The 21321-nt window shown below is 34.3% G+C and overlaps 1 protein-coding gene across 1 annotated transcript in view; it reads left to right on the top strand.

Moving 5' to 3' along the window:
- EYS (eyes shut homolog (Drosophila)) overlaps positions 1 to 21321 on the top strand; it is a 1343277-nt gene that overhangs the window by 394184 nt on the left and 927772 nt on the right. Inside the window, 1 exon segment of the mRNA XM_021084496.1 lies at positions 12997 to 13256. Coding sequence (XP_020940155.1) covers positions 12997 to 13256 — 260 coding nt within the window.

Genomic DNA, 21321 nt, shown 5'->3' with positions numbered 1-21321 from the left:
GACGTCTCATGCTGTTCTTCAATCCCAGAGATGCTCTGCCAAGAGAGAATGAGCTATCAGTCAGATTTCCAGTGAATGGTATGAAATGGAGTGAATCACCATCCCATCGTAGGGAGGTCAAGGGCGTGCAAAAAGAAATGCATTTACTTTCTTTGTAAATGCCATGCATCGATGGATATCTATATGTAAACAATGAAATAGAATAAATGAAAGAATAAACAAGAATCATGGGCTGCTAACTCATGCTACAGAATAAAAGTAGGATTCAAAATTGGGATAAAAATCAAGCCACTGGGAGGAAAAGAAAGTTGTTTGATTCTAGAATATTGTACGCTCTAATGATAAACTATGACCTGATAAAAGGGTAGTTTAAATTCCATTATTAGAATTCCATAACTCCCTAAATTTGGCTGAAAAGTTCTAAAGGAAAACAATTGTTTATATATTAAGAAAAAAATAAAATTTCATCTCCTACCCAACCCGCTACTCAATATATCGTTATTTAATAAAAACAGTCTTAATCCAAAGCGCTCTCTATATTCCAGGTACTTCTCTAAATATTGTACACATAGTAGCTAACTTAGTCTCTACTTGAAAAAGATAATTTACTCTCCCAATTTTTAGGTCCTGAGACTCAGAAATAACCTGTTCAAGTTTGCACAGCTACTATAATAAGGCATTTGAATTCAGAACATCTGACCCTTTGAGTACATGCTTTATTCCACATTTTTTACTGTCTCTTGTAAGCTTCTGAAAACTTTCTGCATATATAGAAGTACATATATATGAACATTATACACTATTGGAATCAAGTTTATATATACTTTTTATATTTTATATATTATATAATAATATTTTAAAATGAATATCTTCTCAACTCATCACATGCAAAACTATATCATCAATTTTAATTATTCAAGATACTATAACCAGTGCCCTCAATGTTATTTGTGTTCTTTTGATTTTTTTTTTCCATTGTAAACAATGAAAGAGAGAACTTTGAACACATATCCATATGCTCTTGCGTGCTTATTTCTAGAAGTAAAATGAAAGCATTTGGCAGTCACTCTTGGTAAATGTGTTTAGATCCCAGGATCAAACTCTAAGATGGAAATTGCTACCCTGAAGGTTTATTGTGGAGTCCTCTTCATATATGTGCAGTGTTTTTGTACACTATTTATATCACAGTAAGCTTTTGAAAAATAATATATCTGTGGGAGAATTAAAGATGCAGAGTTGGGAATAAGCAGAGGATGAATTGCCTTGGAAAGACAGGGAGGCTCCCCAAGCCCACAGACTTTCTAGAGCAGAGATGACCCACTAGAATTGTCTCACTTTGAGGCACAGGGGCTTAGATTTTTGTCCCTGCCTCAATCAACTATTGGATATATTTAAAATTTGTATGTATGTGCTAACAGATATTGCATTTATTATAATGCTATTTCCAACAACAAAGATTTATTCATTTCCTACTTGCTTATACTACATTTTTTTTTTTGTCTTTTTGTCTTTTCTAGGACCACACCCATGGCACATGGAGGTTCCCAGGCTAGGGGTTTAATCGGAGCTGTAGCCCCTGGCCTATGCCAGAGCCATAGCAATGCAGGATCCAAGCCATGTCTGCTACCTACACCACAGCTCATGGCAACACTGGATCCATAACCCAGTGAGCGAGGCCAGGGATCGAACCCGCAATCTCATAGTTCCTAGTCAGGTTCATTAACCATTGAGCCACGACGGGAACTCCTTATAGTACATTTTTTGAATGTACAAAAATGCTATGGCCTTTGCCTGCTCAATTGATTTCCTTCTGAGATTTAAAGTCTGATGTTTATTACATTTGGAGTTTAAAATGTTTCTCCCTATAAAACTCCTGACTTACTGAACATTTAGGAATTATTCTGAAAAATATTCATAAATTTGTTTAAGCTCTATATCTCAGTACTTTAGTTCTTTTAAGTGACACTCTGTAACCTGTTCTGTATTCTGAATGTCTGCCTCCTACTCAATGGCACTTGAAAGAAAAAAATCCACTTACATACATGTGGATTTTTATTTCTTCTCAATCTTTAAGAGATTGCATATATATTTTTTCAAGAGTTATTTGAATACAATTTTAGTATATTTGCTTATAAATATTATGTATGCATACATACACACAAAATTTAAGGACTGAAAATGTTGTAACTATAAATTTATCTAAATATGTAGGAAATTATATTTAAAAGCAACCTTACATTGACTGGTCCAAAGAAACTATTTAGGGAAAAAACAAGTGCCGGAAGTAATACTTAACTTGCTCAGGAAAACTGACACACATTATCAATTTTCTATGCTTATACACACACACAAACACACACCCAGCAAAGCAAAAAATGAAACATAAAATATTAAAATGTTAAATTTATATATTTGATTTACTTATTTATTTTCAGCTGCCCCCATGGTTTGGCCACACCTGCAGCATGTGGAGGTTATAAGGACAGGGATTGAACCCATGCTACAGCAGTAACCAGGGCCACAGCAATGACAACACCAGATTCTTAACCTGCTGAACCACCAGGGAACTCCCTAAATTTATATATTTTAAGTGTAAATTAAGAAGTAATACTATGGTTTAGGAAAATGTAGGTGTTGATCACTTTCACAGCATTAACCATTTTCCTATTTCAGTAGGTAAACTCACAGGACAGTAGCTTTAAGTATTGCAGTCAGCCCTTTTATATGTGTTTTATTTTACCTTCTTCAGATTACTGTTAGTCACTTTGAGATTATTTTCTTATGCTTACTGTAGATGCTCCTTTCTTATGATTTCCATATTATAATCACAATGGAAAAAAATTGTGCACCTGCTATTACTATCTATCATGTGGTTGGCTCTGGTTTTCTAGGCCCAGATTTCAGTGTATAAATTGAGTTTTCTTTCAAATACTGCGTGAGTTTCTTTGGAGTTATTTAAAGTTCAGAGTGAGTGTCCTAGAGACTTGTCCCCTGAAGCTTCTCCCTTTACTTGGCTGGCACTTCAGCTTCTTGTTTTGAGATGAGGATGCTCTGAATCTGGAACAGGCCTGGACTTGGTTTTCAGAGCTGCTGACCTGCCTAGAGAACATCTTGAATTCAACAACTGTGAAAACTGATGCTGATCGTTTTCTTACACAGAATGGGACATGAAATCATAAAGAATATTCAAAACATATATAATATAAAGAGAATTATACCAATGAAATATCCAAATAGTTCATTTATATCAAAATGTACATTGCTTTAAAATATAGAAAATTCTTCCAATATATACAAATTATATATAGATTCTATCTATAAATAGATGAATTATCATATGTGTACCAAATTATAAAGTTTATATCTTTAAAATATATATAAATAATGAGTCTTGATAGGCTAGATAGAAAAGATCATTACCTACTAATATTAAAGTAGAAGTTCTTGGGAATTCCCTGGTGGTCCAGTGGGTTAAGGATCTAGTGTTATCACTGGTGTGGCTCAGGTTTGATCCCTGACTGGGAACTTCCACATGCCATGGGCATGGTCAAAAAAAAAACAAAAACAAAAACCAAATTCTTTAACTCACATGAATATGTGCTCAATGATCTGCTCTTCACTCTTAAAAGATAAAAACAAATTAAAAAAGAAAGATTTGTTTTCTATCAATCAAATGGTAATCAAGCTAGGAGGATTCTTTCCCGTTTAAAGATTCCATAAAATATCAAAGACTGTATCACACAATACAGAGTGGCTAATTTTATATGTTTAATAAATTTATATTTTAGTAAAAAAGGACAATGTTAAATGTAATTGATGCTAAAGTATTCTTGGTAACAGTTGTGAGAATGACCCTTGAATCTTTATCACAAGCCTTGATTTTTCCAGGGTCCCATTACTGCATATAGGACAGCATCTTAAATCATGTAGTTAATTTAAGTTACTGTGCTTTAAGCATCAGTGCCCACTCTTTCTCTCCCATCCCCATAATTGCCCTTCCCAATCTCACCTGATGGCACCATTTTCTCTGCAATGCTGAAGCTAAAATCTACAGAGGCGTCTGCCTCATCAGTTTATAATCAAGTCTTCTCAAGCCTTCACCAGAAATATACTTCAAATGTGATATACCTTATTAATGCCTTTGTGTTCTTATCATCTCTTATCAGCAAGAAAACAATAGCTTGCCAAATGATTTTCATGCAGCCAACCTCTTCCTATTTTAGTCCATCTTCTGCTCTGTAACAATCTGTGTTTCAAATGTACTTAAAAACAATAATAAAAGCTTGAATGTCTTCAAAGGTAGGATGCAAAATAACAGTTTCACCATTGTTGTTGCTGTTTTCTTCAAACTTCCCCTGTTGTAACTTTTTATAAATAAAGGCCAGCTTTGTCTATTCATTCCACCCATAACAATCTTCTTGTGTTACCAACTCTTTAATCAATAGAAATTGATAAGAAACCAGACAAGGGATTCAGGCAAGGCTTTATTGGGACTCCTGCTGAAGCCTGAGAGTGAAAACAAAAAGCAGGTGCTCTTGATCGCTCCTGGAGGAGGGGCAAGCTCTTCCATTAAATGTGGTGAAGGTGGGGACAGATCAGTGGATCAGGCCTGAGGGGTAGCTAATGGTGCTCTGCCCACCCCCTGGGTGGTACCATATACAGAGATCATATACAGTACCTTGCTTTTGCTCCAGACACCTCCAAAATGGCAGTTGGCTTTGGGCCTTTATGTATCTTCTTGTTCATAATTGTTCCAACTGCATGTGCAGGCAGTTATTTTCAGTTCCTTATACTTTCTTTGTATCTGTTCTGGGGGAGGCATATTTCCAATTATAAGGGCTGCAGTAACAGGCCCCAGGTACCAGGTCCCAGGCTGCCTCACTCCTATGTTTTTACATTAGGAGTGTATGTTACATCTTAACATTTTTGTTGTTCTTCAAAGTAGTGTTTATCATGCTTTCCACCTTTAATGTTTACTAATAAATAGTTCATTTGAAATGAATTTTACCATCTGAATAAATGTTTTTCCACATGTTTTTGTTTCTCAAGACAACTGCAGTAGTATAGTACAGTAGTGACCATCTTAAGATTCATTATTAATATAGTTTTATTGACAGTACCCTGATGCTATAATTAAATGAATAAATGAACAAATAGGTGAGTGGATATAACAAAAAAAATAAAGAATGAATGACATAGTTGAGTAGTCCATATTTTTATTTCTTCCTTTTCTTACCCCCCAATTTTTTAAGACATTAAAGAAATAATAGTAGTATTTTATTATTCACAGTCTTATCATTTATTTTTAACTGCTAGTTTTTGTTGGGATTTTATTTTGCATATAATACTGGCTATACAAACAATAAGTGAACTTGTTTTTTACAAGATTCTTTCAAATTATGTCTGTTTTTAGATATATATTTATATGATTATATCCAAAAGGCTGGTATCCCTATACAAATCATGTTCAAACATAGCTAAATATTGCTGAATAATATTTCATCAGGGCATATCAATATTTATGGTTAGGTAAGCATATAGAATGGTTAATATTAAGAAATTGGAATCAACTAAAACCTTCAAACTAATTAATTTCTTTGATGAATATTTTTTCTGATTGTATAACAATGATACTACTTTATTTTCTATTTTTAGCTTTGGTACTTTAACATTTAAGAATTGAAATGTTGTTCTTACTTAGAAGGAATTCAATTTACTTTATGCCAGTGGATTTTTGGTTCTATTTTTTGAAGAGTTATAGAATATATGTTTTTGCTTGTTTGGTTTTTTAATACTTAAAGGCTGTCTTTAGCTGTTAGTTTGGAAAATCCTGCCAGATCCCACTGAATCCTGAAATTATTTCATGGTACACCTAGAAATCAGATGGAAGCTCTTACATTAAATATGTCCATCCATCATGGACTAGCCTCTCTGTCATGTACAAAAGCAAATTCAATTTTCTTAAAGTTACCGAGGTTTGATTTGTAGCCCAGGATGTGATCAATCTTAGAGAATGTTCCATGTGCACTTGAGAAGAGTGTGTATTCTGTTGCTTTTGGATAGAATGACCTATAAATATCTATTAAGTCCATCTGGTATAATGCTTCATTTCAGGGCCTCTGTTTTCTTATTGATTTTCTGTCTGGATGATCTGTCCATTGCTGTAAGTGGGGCATTAAGGTCCCCCACTATTATTGTGCTATTGTTGATTTGCCCTTTTAAGGTTGTTAGCAGTTGCCTTATATACTGTGGTGAACCCTCTGTTGGGTGCATAGATATTTAAAATTGTTATATCTTATTCTTGGATTGATCCTTTGATCATTAGGTAGTGACCTTCCTTGTCCCTTAAAATATTCTCCATCTTAAAGCCTATTTTGTCTGATATGAGTATTGCTACTCCAGCTTTCTTTTGATTCCCGTTTGCATGGAATATTTTCTTCCATCCTCTCACTTTCAATTTATATGTGTCCCTAGAAATGAAATGGGTCTCTTGAAGACAGCATATATATGGATCTTGTTTTTATGTCCATTCAGCCAGTTTATGTCTTTTGGTTGGGGCATTTAGTCCATTAACATTTAAGGTAATTATTGATATGTATGTTCTTATTGCCATTATATTAATTGCTTTGGATTCGTTTTTGTTGCTCTTTTTTCTTCCCTTCTTCTCATGTTCTGTCCTCTTATGGCTTGATGAGTATCGTTAGTATTGTATTTGAGTTGATTTTTCTTATTTGTTTGTGTATCAATTGTAGATTTTTGGTTTGCAGTTATTCTGAAGTTTTGATATGAGTCTATATATATATATATACAAGATTGTTTTAAGTTGTTGGTGTCTTAATTGCAAGTGCATCCCCAGTGTCCTGCATTTATACCCTCCTCTTCTCACGATTTCTGATTTTGGTGGCATAATTGTGAGTGGATGATTTTGTATCTTTACTGTATATAAACCTTTACTGGTGAGCCTTGTCATTTGCAGCATCTCTTCTGACCATAATGCTATATGACTGGAAATCAACAAGAAGAAAAAAACTGCAAAAAACACAAAAATGTTGAGTTAAACAATATACTACTAAACAACCAATGGGTCACGAAGAAATCAAAGAGGAAATTAAAAAATACCTAGAAGCAAATGACAACAAAGATACGAAACTCCAAAACCTATGGGATGCAGTAAAAACCATTCTAAGAGGAAAGTTTATAGCAATACAAGCCCACTTCAGGAAACAAGAAAAAGCTCAAATAAACAAGCTAACTTTATATCTAAAGCAGTTCAAGAGAGAACAGGCAAAACCTAAAAGTTAGTAGAAGGAACAAAGTCACAAAATTAGAGAAGAAATCAATGAACTAGAAACGAAGAAAACCATAGAAAAGATCAATGAAACTAAAAGCTGGTTCTTTGAAAAGATCTTAGAGGGAAACTACCTCAACACAATAAAGGCCATATATGACAAACCCACAGCTAACATCATTCTTAATGGTAAAAAGCTGAAAGAATTCCCACTGAGATCATGAACAAGACAAGGATGTCCACTCTCACCACTACTAATTCAACATAGTTTTGGAAGTCCTAGCCACAGCAATTAGAGAAGTAAAAGAGATAAAAGCAATCCAAATTGGAAAGGAAGAAGTAAAACTATCACTATTTTCAGATGACATGATACTGTATCTAGAAAATCCCAAAGATTCTACCAGAAAACTGTTAACACTCATCCATGAATTTGGCAAAGTCGCAGGATACAAAATTAATACACAGAAATCGATGGCATTTCTATATACTAACAATGAAAGATCAGAAAGAAATTATGGAAGCAATCCTGATTACCATCACATCCAAAAGAATAAAATACCTAGGAGTAAACCTACCTGAAGTGACTAAAGACCTGTACTCTGAAAACTATTAGACACTGATGAAAGAAATAAAAAAAATGACACAAATAGATGGAGAGACATACCATGCTCTTGGATTGGACGAGCCAATATTATGAAAATGACCACACCACCCAAGGCAATCTACAGATTCAATGCAATCCCTATCAAATTACCAAGGACATTTTTCAAAGATCTCAAACAAAATATTTTAAATAGTTTGGAAGCACGAAAGACCCAGAATAGCCAAAGACATCCTGAAAAAGAAAATGGAGCTGGAGGAATCAGGCTCCCTGACTTCAGACTATACTGAAAAACTAGATTATCAAAACTGTATGGTACTGTCACAAAGAAAGAAATATAGATCAGTGGAACAGGATAGAAAGCTCAGAATAAACCCACACACCTACAGCCAACTAATCAATGATCAAAGGAGGTAAGAATATGCAATGGGGAAAAGACAGCCGGTCCAATAAGTGGTGCTGGGGAAACTGGACAGCCACATGTAAAAGAATGAAATTAGAACACTTGCTAACACCATACATGAAAATAAACTCAAAATAGATTAAAGACCTAAATATAAGACCAGATACTATAAAACTCTTGAAGGAAAACATAGACCAAATACTCTCTTACATAAATGACAGCAACATCTTCTCAGAGCCACCTCTTAGAGAAATGACAATAAAAGCAAAAATAAACAAATGGACTTAATTAAACTTAAAAGTTCTGCACAGCAAAGGAAACCCTAAACAAAACTAAAAGACAACCCACAGAATGGGAGAAAATCTTTGCAAGTGAATTGAGTGACAAGGGATTAATCTCCAAAATTTACAAACATCTCCTACAGCTCAATACTGAGAAAACAAACAACCCCACCAAAAAATGGGCAGAAGATCTAAACAGACAGTTTTCCAAAGAAGACATACTGATGGACAAAAAACACATGAAAAGATGTTCAACGTCACTGATTATTAGAGAAATGAAAATCAAAACCACTATGAGGAACCACCTTACACCAGCCAGAATGACCATCATCAAAAAGTCTACAAACAATAAGTGCTGGAGAGGGTGTAGAGAAAAAGTAACCCTAGTACACTGTTGGTGGGATTGTAAATTGGTGCAACCACTGTGGAAAACAGTATGGAGATTCCTCAGAAAACTAAACATAGAACTACCATTTGATCCAGAAATCCCACTCCTGGGCATCTATCCAGAGAAAACCATGACTCAAAAAGACACATGTACTCCAGCGTTCTTTGCAGCACTTTATACAATAGCTGAGATATTGAAACAACCTAAATGTCCATTGACACAGGAGTGGATAGGGAAGATGGGGTACATATACACAATGGAATATTACTCAGCCATTAAAAGGAATGAAATAATGGCATTTTTAGCAGTGTGGTTCTGAAGTTAGAAATTATCATGCCAAGTGAAGTCAGCCCTACAATGAGGCATCAACATCAAATGCTTTCACTGACATGCGGAGTCTGAAAAAAGGGCAGAATGAACTTCTTTGCAGAACAGATGCTGACTCACAGACTTTGAAAAATTTATGGTTTCCAAAGGAGACAGTTCGGCGTAGGGGGATGCGCTGGGGTTGTGGGATGGAAATCCTATAAAATTGGATGTGATGATCATTGTACAACTATAAATGTAATAAATTCATTGAGATATAATTTTAAAAAGCAAGTTGAAATATATGAATGTTGTAGGTCTAATTTTAGTTACTAGTAGTGACTTTTTTTCTTGGAGTCTTATTTTTTACAGAATATCCATTCACCTCCATAGCCTTCAGTCGCATCAGTTTTGCTGACATTTGACCAGAGGCTTTCCTGACGACTAGATCCTCGTAAGGACATCATATGAAATCCTGCCCACCTGTTATTGAAGACAATAAAACAAACCTTCACTGCATAGGCTAAATAGTCAAGCATTGTAGGTTATTCACAGGGAACTCTTTCATTTTGCTGTTATGTATTCATGAATGAATACAAGAAAAACGAAATCAAATATTTGTGCAACGGACCCTTAGATGTAAAATTACTTCAAATAAAACAAATGCACTGAAGTTATTTTATTGGGGTATGTTGTACCTAACTTGAATATTATTTCACAAAATTTTGAATGGTCTTAAAATGGATTTGAAACCTGCAAAAAAAAAAAAAGAGGAAAAGGAAAAAATAAAGGAAACTGGGAAGAAAAGTTCTAGATTTCATAGCTCAGGTTTGCTAAACACATACCTGGAGCAATTCCTTATATCCTTTGTATTTCCAGAGGCGTTATTTGTAAAGTGAGAGAAAGAATAGCTCTTTTACTTATTTCAGAGCTTTATTGGATAATACATTTGACAGTGTTAAAATATGACATGACTGGACACATGAAAAGTACCACTAGAAATTGAAACCATGTATTTGTTGTTGAGATGCATAGTTTATTTAGGCATAAATAGGGAAAAAAATGCTTTTTTAAGTCTGTAATAACACCTAGTAACCACTCTGGATGGCTGGGCATTTTTGATGCCAGGGTCTATGTATACTTTTCATTCTCATTTAATCTTTACAACAATTCTCTGAGATAAGCAATTTCATTAAGCTTTCAGTTCCTCAAATTCACAAATGAAAGAATTCAGGTAAATCTATATGATTCTAAGCAAAGATATTAATCAAAATTTATAATATTTTAATAGATGTTATGTACATGCGAGTATAGAGATTCAGACAGTTCTTAAACAAAGAACCAGAAGCTTAATAGTGGAGGTAAGCCATGCAAATGTTCATAATACAAGGTAGCATTTGTGATGATTTCTTAAAGGTGTTGCAAGCACACTTTAGAGCAAGTGAAAGCTTGAACAGGATTGGCAAATAAGGGATAGTACAATCTTTTTTCGGAAAATATTTAGTTTTATTAAGAGACATAGGAAACACTCAAAGATGAATAGAATAGCACCTTAGACATTTTTGTAAGTGAAAGGATACCCTGTAAATAATTATACTAAAACAATAGTCCTGAACTAGGACTGTCTAGACAAACTAAAATGGATAGACATCAACATTATACCATTTTTTAAGAGGAAGAAGGAAAGCATCATGACTTTTTACTCATTCTTAAAGCAAGTAACACCTCAAAATTTTTTTTTTTACATTTAAAAAGTATGCATTGTTTCAGTTGTAAAGTTTGCCTAATGTAAACACGCCTTACAAAGTGATATTCAGATTGCATGGTAGCAATCTCTTTCTGGAAATTTCCAAATTAATTTTAAAAAATTACCTATAGGAGTTTCCATCGGGTGCAGCAGAAACGAATCCGACTAGGAGCCATGAGGTTGTGAATTCGATTCCTGCCCTTGATCAGTGGGTTAAGGATCCGGTGTTGCTGTGAGCTGTGGTGTACGTCGCAGACACGGCTCGAATCTGGCGTTGCTGTGGCTCTGGCTTAGGCCAGAGGCTACAGCTCCTATTAGACCCCTAGCCTGGGAACCTCCATATGCTGCTGGTTCAGCCCTTAAAAAAAAAAAGGACAGGAGTTCCCGTTGTGGCGCAGTGGTTAACGAATCCAACTAAGAACCATGAGGTTGCATGTTCCGTCCCTGGCCTTGCTCAGTGGGTTAACGATCCGGCGTTGCCGTGAGCTGTGGTGTAGGTTGCAGACGTGGCTCAGATCCCGCGTTGCTGTGGCTCTGGTGTAGGCTGGTGGCTACAGCTCCGATTGGACCCCTAGCCTGGGAACCTCCATATGCCGCGGAAGCGGCCCAAGAAATAGCAAAAAGACAAAAACAAAACAAAACAAAACAAAAGACAAAAAAAAAAAAAAGAAAAGAAAAAGAAAAAAATTAGCTGTAGATTTCACTCTTTTGTTTCTTTTTTTAGACTGGATTTAATCTTATTGAACTAGTAGACACAGTATTAGTCAATTATACCTCAAATCATCTCACCCCCTTTTCATTTTAGTATTTTTTCAGTGAAAATTATACCCATTTTGAATTTAATTTCAAATACTAGTTCAACTCTCCTCTGTATTTATTAACACAAAAAGTCTCTAATATGAGGTCCTTCCTTCCTTACTTCCTCTCTGATTTTCTTTGTTTCTCTCTCTCCCCAGCTCTCCCTCCCCCTCTCTTCTCCTCTTCTCCTTTCCTTTCCTTTTTAAAGCAAGATATTGCTTATCATAAATAGGTTATATATTTTAGCAGTATAATATTTTTAAAGTTATCCTAAGCATAAAGGAAAATTTCCTGTAAAAACAAATTTGCTAATACCTTCCATGCTTTGTCCCATGGCATATTATTTGCTGATAATATATTTACTCATGGTTTGTTACTCTACCTGTCCACAGGCTGCCATAAGTTCCAGGGCCAGGGATTGAACCTGAACTAAAGAAGTGGCTCAAGCCACAGTAGTGACTGACAATGCCAGATGCTTTACCTGCTGAACCACCAGCGAACTCCCAAAGTGCTCTTTGAAATCAGAATTTCCGAGAGAGATTGAGCTACAGTCTATGATATACAGATAGCATCCAACTGCTTTTCTTTGTATTTGTTTGCTTTCTCTTCAGTTTTCCCACATTATTCAAATATTAATAAAAAAGATGGTTTTTAAAGCCTATAAAAAACTGGAAAAAACAAAACAAAACAAAACAGCAGCTTGCCATAAAGGAGCACCTTGTTATAAATATTCTGGTGATTTTAAGAATCACAGGTTGCTACAGACACTGAATTAAATTCCATTTCAGGCTTATAAACAGTGATCCCATCTGTGAAATCTATGTTGCATAAAAGAAATAATTGAGGAAATGTTCTCAATTGGTAATTCAGCTCAACAGTTGATAACATTGCAATTGGCAGCCCTTTTGTTCTCCAGTGTGTCTGTAAGTATATAGTTCTATCTGTATTAGAAATTTACCAAATGCCTCTTAAATCTTATTTCAGCCAATGTAGTCAGTTTGGCCATAATATAGATTAAGTTGTCTCAGGATATTTGTCAGACAATCTTTTTAAAATATGTTTAATTTATTAACATTGTTATAAACGAGAAAATGCCACATATTCTTTCGATGTAGCAACTACACTGTAAATGCGAAGAATACATTTGAAATAGTATGCTCATATTACTTAAAATTTTATTTCAGCTGTGAATGTACATTTGGATGGACAGGACAAAACTGTAGTGAAGAAATAAATGAATGTGACTCTGACCCATGCATGAATGGAGCTCTTTGTCATGAATCTTCCATCCCGGGGCAATTTGTATGCCTGTGCCCACCCTTTTATACTGGAAAATTTTGCCATCAACACTATAACCCCTGCGATCCACCCAATGACCCTTGCCAAAACAACTCAACATGCTTGACTTTGGTAGATGGAAATTATCATTGCCTTTGTAGACAAGGTAAGAGCTTATACTTGTTTCAATGTTTTATCTTATTTTGTTTTGTCTCTTTAGGCTGGTAGCTTCTTAAAAAATGAGATAAAAACTACACATAGGGAGAGTATCTGACTCCAAACTCAAATATATAAACATACTGGAAAAATAATCCAAAAAGCTAACCTAAATAGCATAGAGGGGAAGGAGGAAAAGTGATACTTTGTAGCTTTGGTTCTATTTTTAAACTTCCTTCAGAAATCCTCTTATTCTTGTTGACAGCTTCTTTACTAGATAATTTTGAAGGTGTAGTGTTTCTAACAATAGCAGTTAGAAATGGGTATAGCTGCAGTCTATGGTAATCAAATGCTTCACTGTATCTTTTCCCCTGGAATTATTGATAAGTATCACTTCTTTCAGCTTAGATTGTTAAACTAGTGTCAAGTGACTATGGTGGCTATGGTGTACCATAGGAGATATCCCATCTGAGAGACAGAAAATGGGCAGATCAAAGGACATAATCGGAACTCCTGAACCCAGCCATATCTGAAACCAGGATGCTTCTGGCTTTCTGGATCATATCAGCCAATAACTTAACTTATTGTCATTAAAGATGCTTGATTGGGGCCTCTTCAGATATAACTTAAAGAAGTTGGGTTAATCTGCAAGAAGACTGGGTAAATGTTTACTTGAAGCCATGCAAGAGTTATTGTCACCTTCAGTAGGAATGCTTCTGCCATGAAATTAGCACACGATAGGTTTTCGGCTTAACTGGAATGTGTCTTAAACATAATACAAAAACCGTATTGTGTTTCAAGGTATACAACTGCTTTTTATTGTCTAACAATAACTTATGGGTTCAAGTTTCTTTCTTTGTTACTGGCTCTACTAGAATAGGAGTCTTTTAAAGATTGGGGCACTTATCTACTCTTCTGTCCAAAAGGTCTGTTTACACTGTATCAGTTAATTAGTTATCTTAGTCATTCTTAGTTATTTCTCTTTGTTTTTACAAGCCATCTGAAACTTTATGAAGGTAATCTGCTATAATGACACAGAGGCAAATCCATGAACATGTGTACATATCGGAAACTTCTCAGGCTTCTAAGGGATTGGAATTAGAAACTGGAGATTAATTAGTAACTTTTTGTGAAGATGTGGACTCTAGAGAGAATATAATACAGTCAAATAGAGCATACAAATAAACGTTTTTCAGGAATGAAGCAGGAAAATAGAGATAGAACAAAATATGAGGGAAGCATTGATGTCCTAATAATCTCGGTAATTTTGAAGCAGAAAATAGAATAGTTTTCCTTGGAACCAAGATTGAGAGTGATACCTTTTGCAGAACAATTTAAATAGCAGGGGAAGAGCTAACTTATTCAGCACAATTATTTCATGGTGCATTATTTAGCCTACTAATATTTTCTCAGAATATGTTGTAGATACATATTTATTGAGGAGCAGCAGTAATATTTCCTCAATTTAAATAAAATCTCTATTTTCACCAGAAATAATTTCCTACAAGATTAGGCATGATTTTTTTCAAATCATAGTAATTTGTATAATTCATTTTCAATTCATAAATGCATTTAATAAATGTATATACCTAGTGGGATTCCTTTCCTATTGTGAGATGAGGGGAAATAAATTTGAAGATATCATAAAAGCTTCTCATCACCTAATAGACTGGAAATAATATTCCTGTCCACATGAGCACTCACAAATATATCTTGAGGACAATTTAGATTTCACCATAGAATGAGAACAAAATCATTTTTTTCCCCTTGAAACTGCCTCATTCTACATAAGACTTCAGAGACTCCATCTCCTCAAGTCAGTGATCTGGGAATAGTGGCACGTGGTCACCATGAACCTTCTATTTATCTCTTTCTAATCCTTATTCATCACAAAGAGATGTTTGACATACATATCGTTTCTAAACTATTTTGTTTCATATACAAAATTAAAGTTGGAAAACGTGTTTCTAAATCTAAAAAAAATTGTAGGAGTGACTGTAAATCACATCTAAACACTGTAAAAAATATTTACTTATTATTGCCTTTAGTAGTTCAACCATTGTAGCAGATCCAAAGCTGAAGTCTGCAACATTACTTCGAAAAGCTACCTTAGAATATTAAAAGGTGGTTGACTATGGAACATTTTAGACACTGTGCCTTGAGTTAATTTAATAGCTGTTCTTTAAAATAGAGTCTATGTCAAAGCCGTTATGTTATTTTATAAGAAAATATCCTAGTCAAATTCCATTTTAAAAAATACTGAAATTTAAAACCACAAATAAAACCAAGATTTAACCTGTTATTCAGATATAAGGTTTGGAAGCTCCCCTGGAGCTCTTTGAAAATTGTTGGCATTTGTCAAAATATGGCAAAGTCCTGAGAAAAGAGATTTAAGGTGTAAATTTGGGGAGTTCAACCTTTTTAGTCAGTCTATAAAGTTTATCACAATTTTAATATGAGTATGTCCAAGAGACATAGTGATGATGTGACCATATATTAGACAATTAAATTATAAATGACATTGAAATTTACCCTGAAGAATCAGCAAGTAGAAAACTAATGCTTTGATTCATGCCAAATCAATTGCTTAGAAGGTAAACTATTTTGGTTAGTGTGATTAAAACTTACAGTCAAAACAATCTAATTCACCTTGGTGCAATATTTACTGTAGTAAAACACTAAAATTATTGTGATCACATTTTGCAAAAGAAAATAAGGCCAGTGCTTCTGCCTTCTGATTAGTACTGACGTGAGTTGATTTGGTCCTATGAACATTGAACATTTTCTAGTGGAAAATAGGTAGGCAGGTAGGCAGGTAGGCATTTAGCAGTAATTCAATACAGAATTGTTGTATAAATAAATCTATTTGTTTAAACAATTTATCTGATTAAAATATCAGTACCTTAATAAATATGAAAAATCACTCAGAAAGACAAATATAATTTTAAGATTCTTAGAAACAAATAGGATTTATACTCAGTACCCCAACACTGAAAATAGCTTTGGTGGTTTAGTGTGCAATCAATATACACATCTCAAAATTTATTTTATACTATATATAAAGCTCTTTGCCTCTCTAAACTATGCTCTGTACACATGTCAATCTTGCAACTGTGTGTTGGTAATGTTTTAGCAATCTAAACATATATTCTTTATTAACTGATTCAACAAACATATATTGATTTCCTACCATGTGTCAAGTCTTGAGACAAGTTCTAGAGAAATTAAACATGGCAATGACATGCCTTCCAGGAATTTAAAGTTCAAGGAAGAGATACATAAGTTAACTACCCATTAAAGTATGATGCAGTAAGAGCTTTCCCATTTGGGGCAGAGATATGTACAGGCAAAGAGGATTTGTGGGTGCTCAACCCATCTTTCTCACTGACTGTGACAACTGAATTGTGTTGCACATAATTTTGAAAAAACTCTCCTAGCAGTCTGCAGCCATAGTTATCCACAGCAATAACATTCTTGTTAAACTATTCCCTTCTCTGTTTTATTTCTCTATTCTCTTCCGATAATCTCTGGGACCTCAATAAAGTACTTGCACGCAAATCATTTATCTCAACTCTTACTTTGGAAGAACTCAAGTAAGATACTAGCAAACCCTGTCGGCAATTACAGTTAATCCAGGTGGGGGTGTGAGGCTGGACTAGTGCCAGGCAGAGTCTTTCTCTGGAACTGATGCTGAGAGAAGCTTTCTCTTTCTGCTAGTGTTGAGTTGGTGCACCTAGCACTATGTTCCCTTCACTTGAAGATCTATATGCAAGAGGAGGGAAGTGTTCACAAAAACAAAACAAACAAAAACAAAACACACAACAAAAAAACCCAAAAACCCCAAAACTCATGCTGGCCTTTCCTATATTTTTTTTCCCTTCCTGCAGTTCTGCAAACTACTAGGTAGCCTTCCTATTTAGGCTACCAACAAATCCCACTTATTTTCTTCTTCTTTTTTTTTTTTTTTTTTTTTTTTTTTTTTTTTTTTTTCAGGGCTGCACCTGTGGCATATAGTAATTCCCAGGCTACTGGTCGAACTGGAGCTGCATACACGAGCCTATGCCACAGCCATGGCAATGGGGGATCTGAGCTGCATCTGTGACCTATGCCGCACATCACTGCAACATCGGATCCTTAACCCACTGAGGCCAGGGATCGAATCCATGTCCTCATGGATACTATTTGGGTTCATTAGTTGGGTTCGTTAACTGCTGAGCCGTGACAGGAACTCCTAAATCCCATTTCTTGTCAAAGTTAGTGTTTTTGTTTACACCGTATTTGATCAAGAGCAATGCCTAATGCATATGATGAAGGGAAAGAGCTAATTAAGTAGAGGAGGCTGACGAAACTGAGTTCAACTGCAGGCTGATAAAAATGGAGTATCAAAAATGGCATGAGGGTTACAGAGGTACAGGTGACTTTGGATGGAATGCAGGAATAGCCCGTGTGTTTAGTACACAATGGAGTCTCTGTATTTGCATGTGTGAGTGTATAGAGAGGATCTAAAATAATTGTGTTCTTGAAATAATTCCTTTTCTACTCTTCTCTAAGATTCACTGTCATTTTACTTTGAATTATTTCTCACTTTATAGGCAAGAATGTCACCCTATCAAATGCTTTGAATTTAATTTAAAGGACTTAGTTTCCAAATATAGCACCTTCATCCATAGTCTACAAGGTGAAAGAAGCAATAATTTCTTTAAATGAACTTTACAAAGGATTAAAATATGGAAAGGACTCTTTGTAATATGTTGTAGTGAAGGGAAGAATCAGCTCATTTTTTGTGTACTATTGATTTATAATTGGGATTTTAAGTTGGATGGATTTGTGGTACAAGAGGAAGCAAGCAATTGCATTTAAATGTGTTTATTACTCCAATATATACTGTCATTATGGTCATGTCACATTACCTGAGGTGCCTCATTTACTTGACAGAATGGTTTGTCTAAATTAAAAACTACTCCTTTTGACAACTGAAAACATGTGCTCCTGTAGTAGCATATATCTATTAGGTTTAAATAGCTGTGGAATTTTATATTGAGAAAATTTTCAAAGAAAATATATATTGTTGCTAATTAACTTTAAACATATCAAACGTTTATTACATTTAAAAACATTAACTTTTATATGCATTATCTAAAAGCTTGGTTTAAAATCATGTTAATAACCTTATTAGGGCCTATTGAAAGTATTAGTTCTACCATTTAACATATTATTGTTTTCAAAGTTAAATTTGCAACTATTTTTTAATATTGGTTAAATTTTAAATAAAATATTAACATTTGTATTATGTCATTTTAAAATAAAAAGAAAAATATTTTTAATATTTTCTGACTTGCCAGGAGAGAAAGCTTTCCTTTTGTTTCCATAAAGATTTAAAATCCATGGAAAATTAAAATTTTGATTAGAAAGAAATAAAAATACCTTTCTAATGCTTTTAAAATAACTCACTTTAATAAGTATTGATTTTTATTTTAAAATGTGTGGGTGTGGTTTTTGCACTATCTTATTTAAATACAAGGAAGTATACAAGTAGAAGATATATTCCAGTTGTTCACTATTAACTTCATTTCTAAGTACTTCAATTGCAAACTACTTCTAATATGAGAGCTTTCAACTATAGCCCTGAATGATAAAATGCTTCCTTAAAAGGTTTTATGGAAACCTAACTATTGTTAGTGTACTTCCAGAGAATAAAAAATAAAAAGGTTACACTTGTTAGAAATGACAAAATATTAAATAGTTAAAAATATTATACCTAGAATCTACATTGATTTATTTCTGGACTTGAGCAGTATTAGTAACTAATTTAAATGTAAAAATATCATTTATTAACCATTCATCTGCATTTGCTACACCAATCACAGGCAAGACAGTATCAAAAAAAAGATCAAGAGAATATTTGCTTGAGAATTTCTCATTATGTTCATTTGAAGAACTCTACTGCAGTTAATAAAATAGAGTCAGCTTAATAGTTCTGGATAGGAATAAATAGGGGAACAGCATAGTAGTAATTCACTGTACTTTGAGGTTTGGCAGACTTGTAGCTGGCAGTGCACATATTCAAAAAATTGCCCTGCACATGAATATATATCAACTTCTAATGCCAAGGACTATGGAAAATTTAGTTTGGGGCTAAGATATATACATTTCACTCACTTAAATTCCCCTTTGCTTTCTCAGTAAAGCTTTGACTTATTTTATATGCAGTCCACATCTACTTTATTTTTTCTCCAATGTCTACTGCGTTTCAGCAATCTCATTTCCTCAGTTCATTGACATATGTTGCAAGTTGGTAACAAAGCTCCATCTCAGAAATGTCAAACTAAATGAATAAGGTAAAAGCATGGAAAACAAGGTTATTCTGTGAGCTGTCCAAGTTCCTTGGTCCTGAATGTTCTGATTCATCAGCACAGCTGAATTCAGGGTGGTACCCCTGTAGTTAGCCAGTGTCCTTGAGTTCCAGTACCTCGAAAGAACATTTCTAAGAAGGAATTTAAGGTCAAAACACCCTGCCTCCTAAAGAAAGTTAGTCATTCTAAAAGTGGGAATGGTGGAATGTATCCAGCTTTCTCATCTTTAACTTGTAAAATAGTTTAACTGCCATATCATAGTTAAGGAAATAGCTTATTATGTTATGTGTAACTGTACTGTGACATTTACAACTTAAATATAACAGTAGTAATGATTGATGAATAGTGTTGAAGCACGTTGGAATAATAATTTGTTCATCTAAAAGTAGGAGAATCATATTAACTTGGAAATAACTAATTTCCAATAATAAAATTTTGTTCTTAATGCTGAGGATACAGTATTTAGTGCATGAATGAAATTGTAAGCATGCAACTTCAGAGTTTAACTTGAAGGATTTGATAAATGAGTAAGAAGAAGATAGTACAATTAATGCCAATGCTTGTCTGGAAGGCTGGTCTGCTAGTAACATAGGCACTCCAGGTTACTTATTAATGTTTCACAGGACACCTTGTTCCATTGTTCTACTTTTCACCTATTGTTGTCTCTACATTTAAAGGGAATTTCTTTAGATATCATGCAGTCAGTTCTTTTAAAACAGTCTGATTGTGTCTGCCTTGTAATTGAAGTGTTTTTTTAACAATCATATTTAATGTAATTATTAACGTATATGGCTTTAAATCAATCATCTTGCTATTTGTTTTCTACTGTTGTAGCTTTACTATGTTCCTTTTCATTCTTGTCTCCTTTTGGATTGTCATTTTAAGTGGTCCTATGATATGCTAAAGGGGCAGCTGGATTTCACAAGACTTAATATTAACTTCCCCCAAACTCTAACCGGAAGTGAGTTTGACTCTTGACCTGATGGCAAACACCACAGAAAATGGCCTACAGTAGCTTGTGGCGTAGTGTGACCTGAAAAAATAAAGCACCTAGTCCCAGGTTATTTCACGGGAGCCTGAGTAAGGAAAGAGGGAAAGAAATTTCCACTCAGCAGTAGGAGCTGAAGCTCTTATACAGATAGACAAGGGAAGCTGAGTTATAGCACATGCATGCCAATATTACAGAGGATTTAAAACTTTGAACATAAAGAGATGTTTGCAGATAGGATGATGAGGAGAAACCTTAGAGAAGGTACATTGGGAAGAAGATGGCCATTCATGGGTAGCTAGACCCATGTCACCAATATGTCTCTATTCCAGTCTATGTGTATAGCACTAATAAAGTTTGCTTAGAATAACTTAAATAGCTTCTGTTCCACAAACTAAAAAAATCTGAGTAGACATCGACATTATAATGTCATCTCAATAATTTGGTGCTTCATTGTGCCACTGAAAATGTAAAAGAAAATCCTCTTGTTTCTTGTATTTCTAACTAGTATAGAAAAAAATGTCAGCAACCAAAAATGAGTAAAAGTGTATACATACTATGATAACTAGTTATTCTATAACCATGGAAATAATTATTTAAATGGTCATCATAAGTATAAAAATATTTAATGTATAATCACAACGTTGAAAATCAACTATACTTTCAAAAAAATTTAATGTATTTTAAATAGCGATGTAATCCTTTTTTTCTGGTACAAATGTGTTGAAATAATT

The sequence above is a fragment of the Sus scrofa genome, chromosome 1 (genome assembly GCF_000003025.6).
Source record: "Sus scrofa isolate TJ Tabasco breed Duroc chromosome 1, Sscrofa11.1, whole genome shotgun sequence".
NCBI lineage: Eukaryota > Metazoa > Chordata > Mammalia > Artiodactyla > Suidae > Sus > Sus scrofa.
The sequence above is the reverse complement of the archived record's forward strand: the minus strand, read 5'-3'. Positions and strand labels throughout refer to the sequence as shown.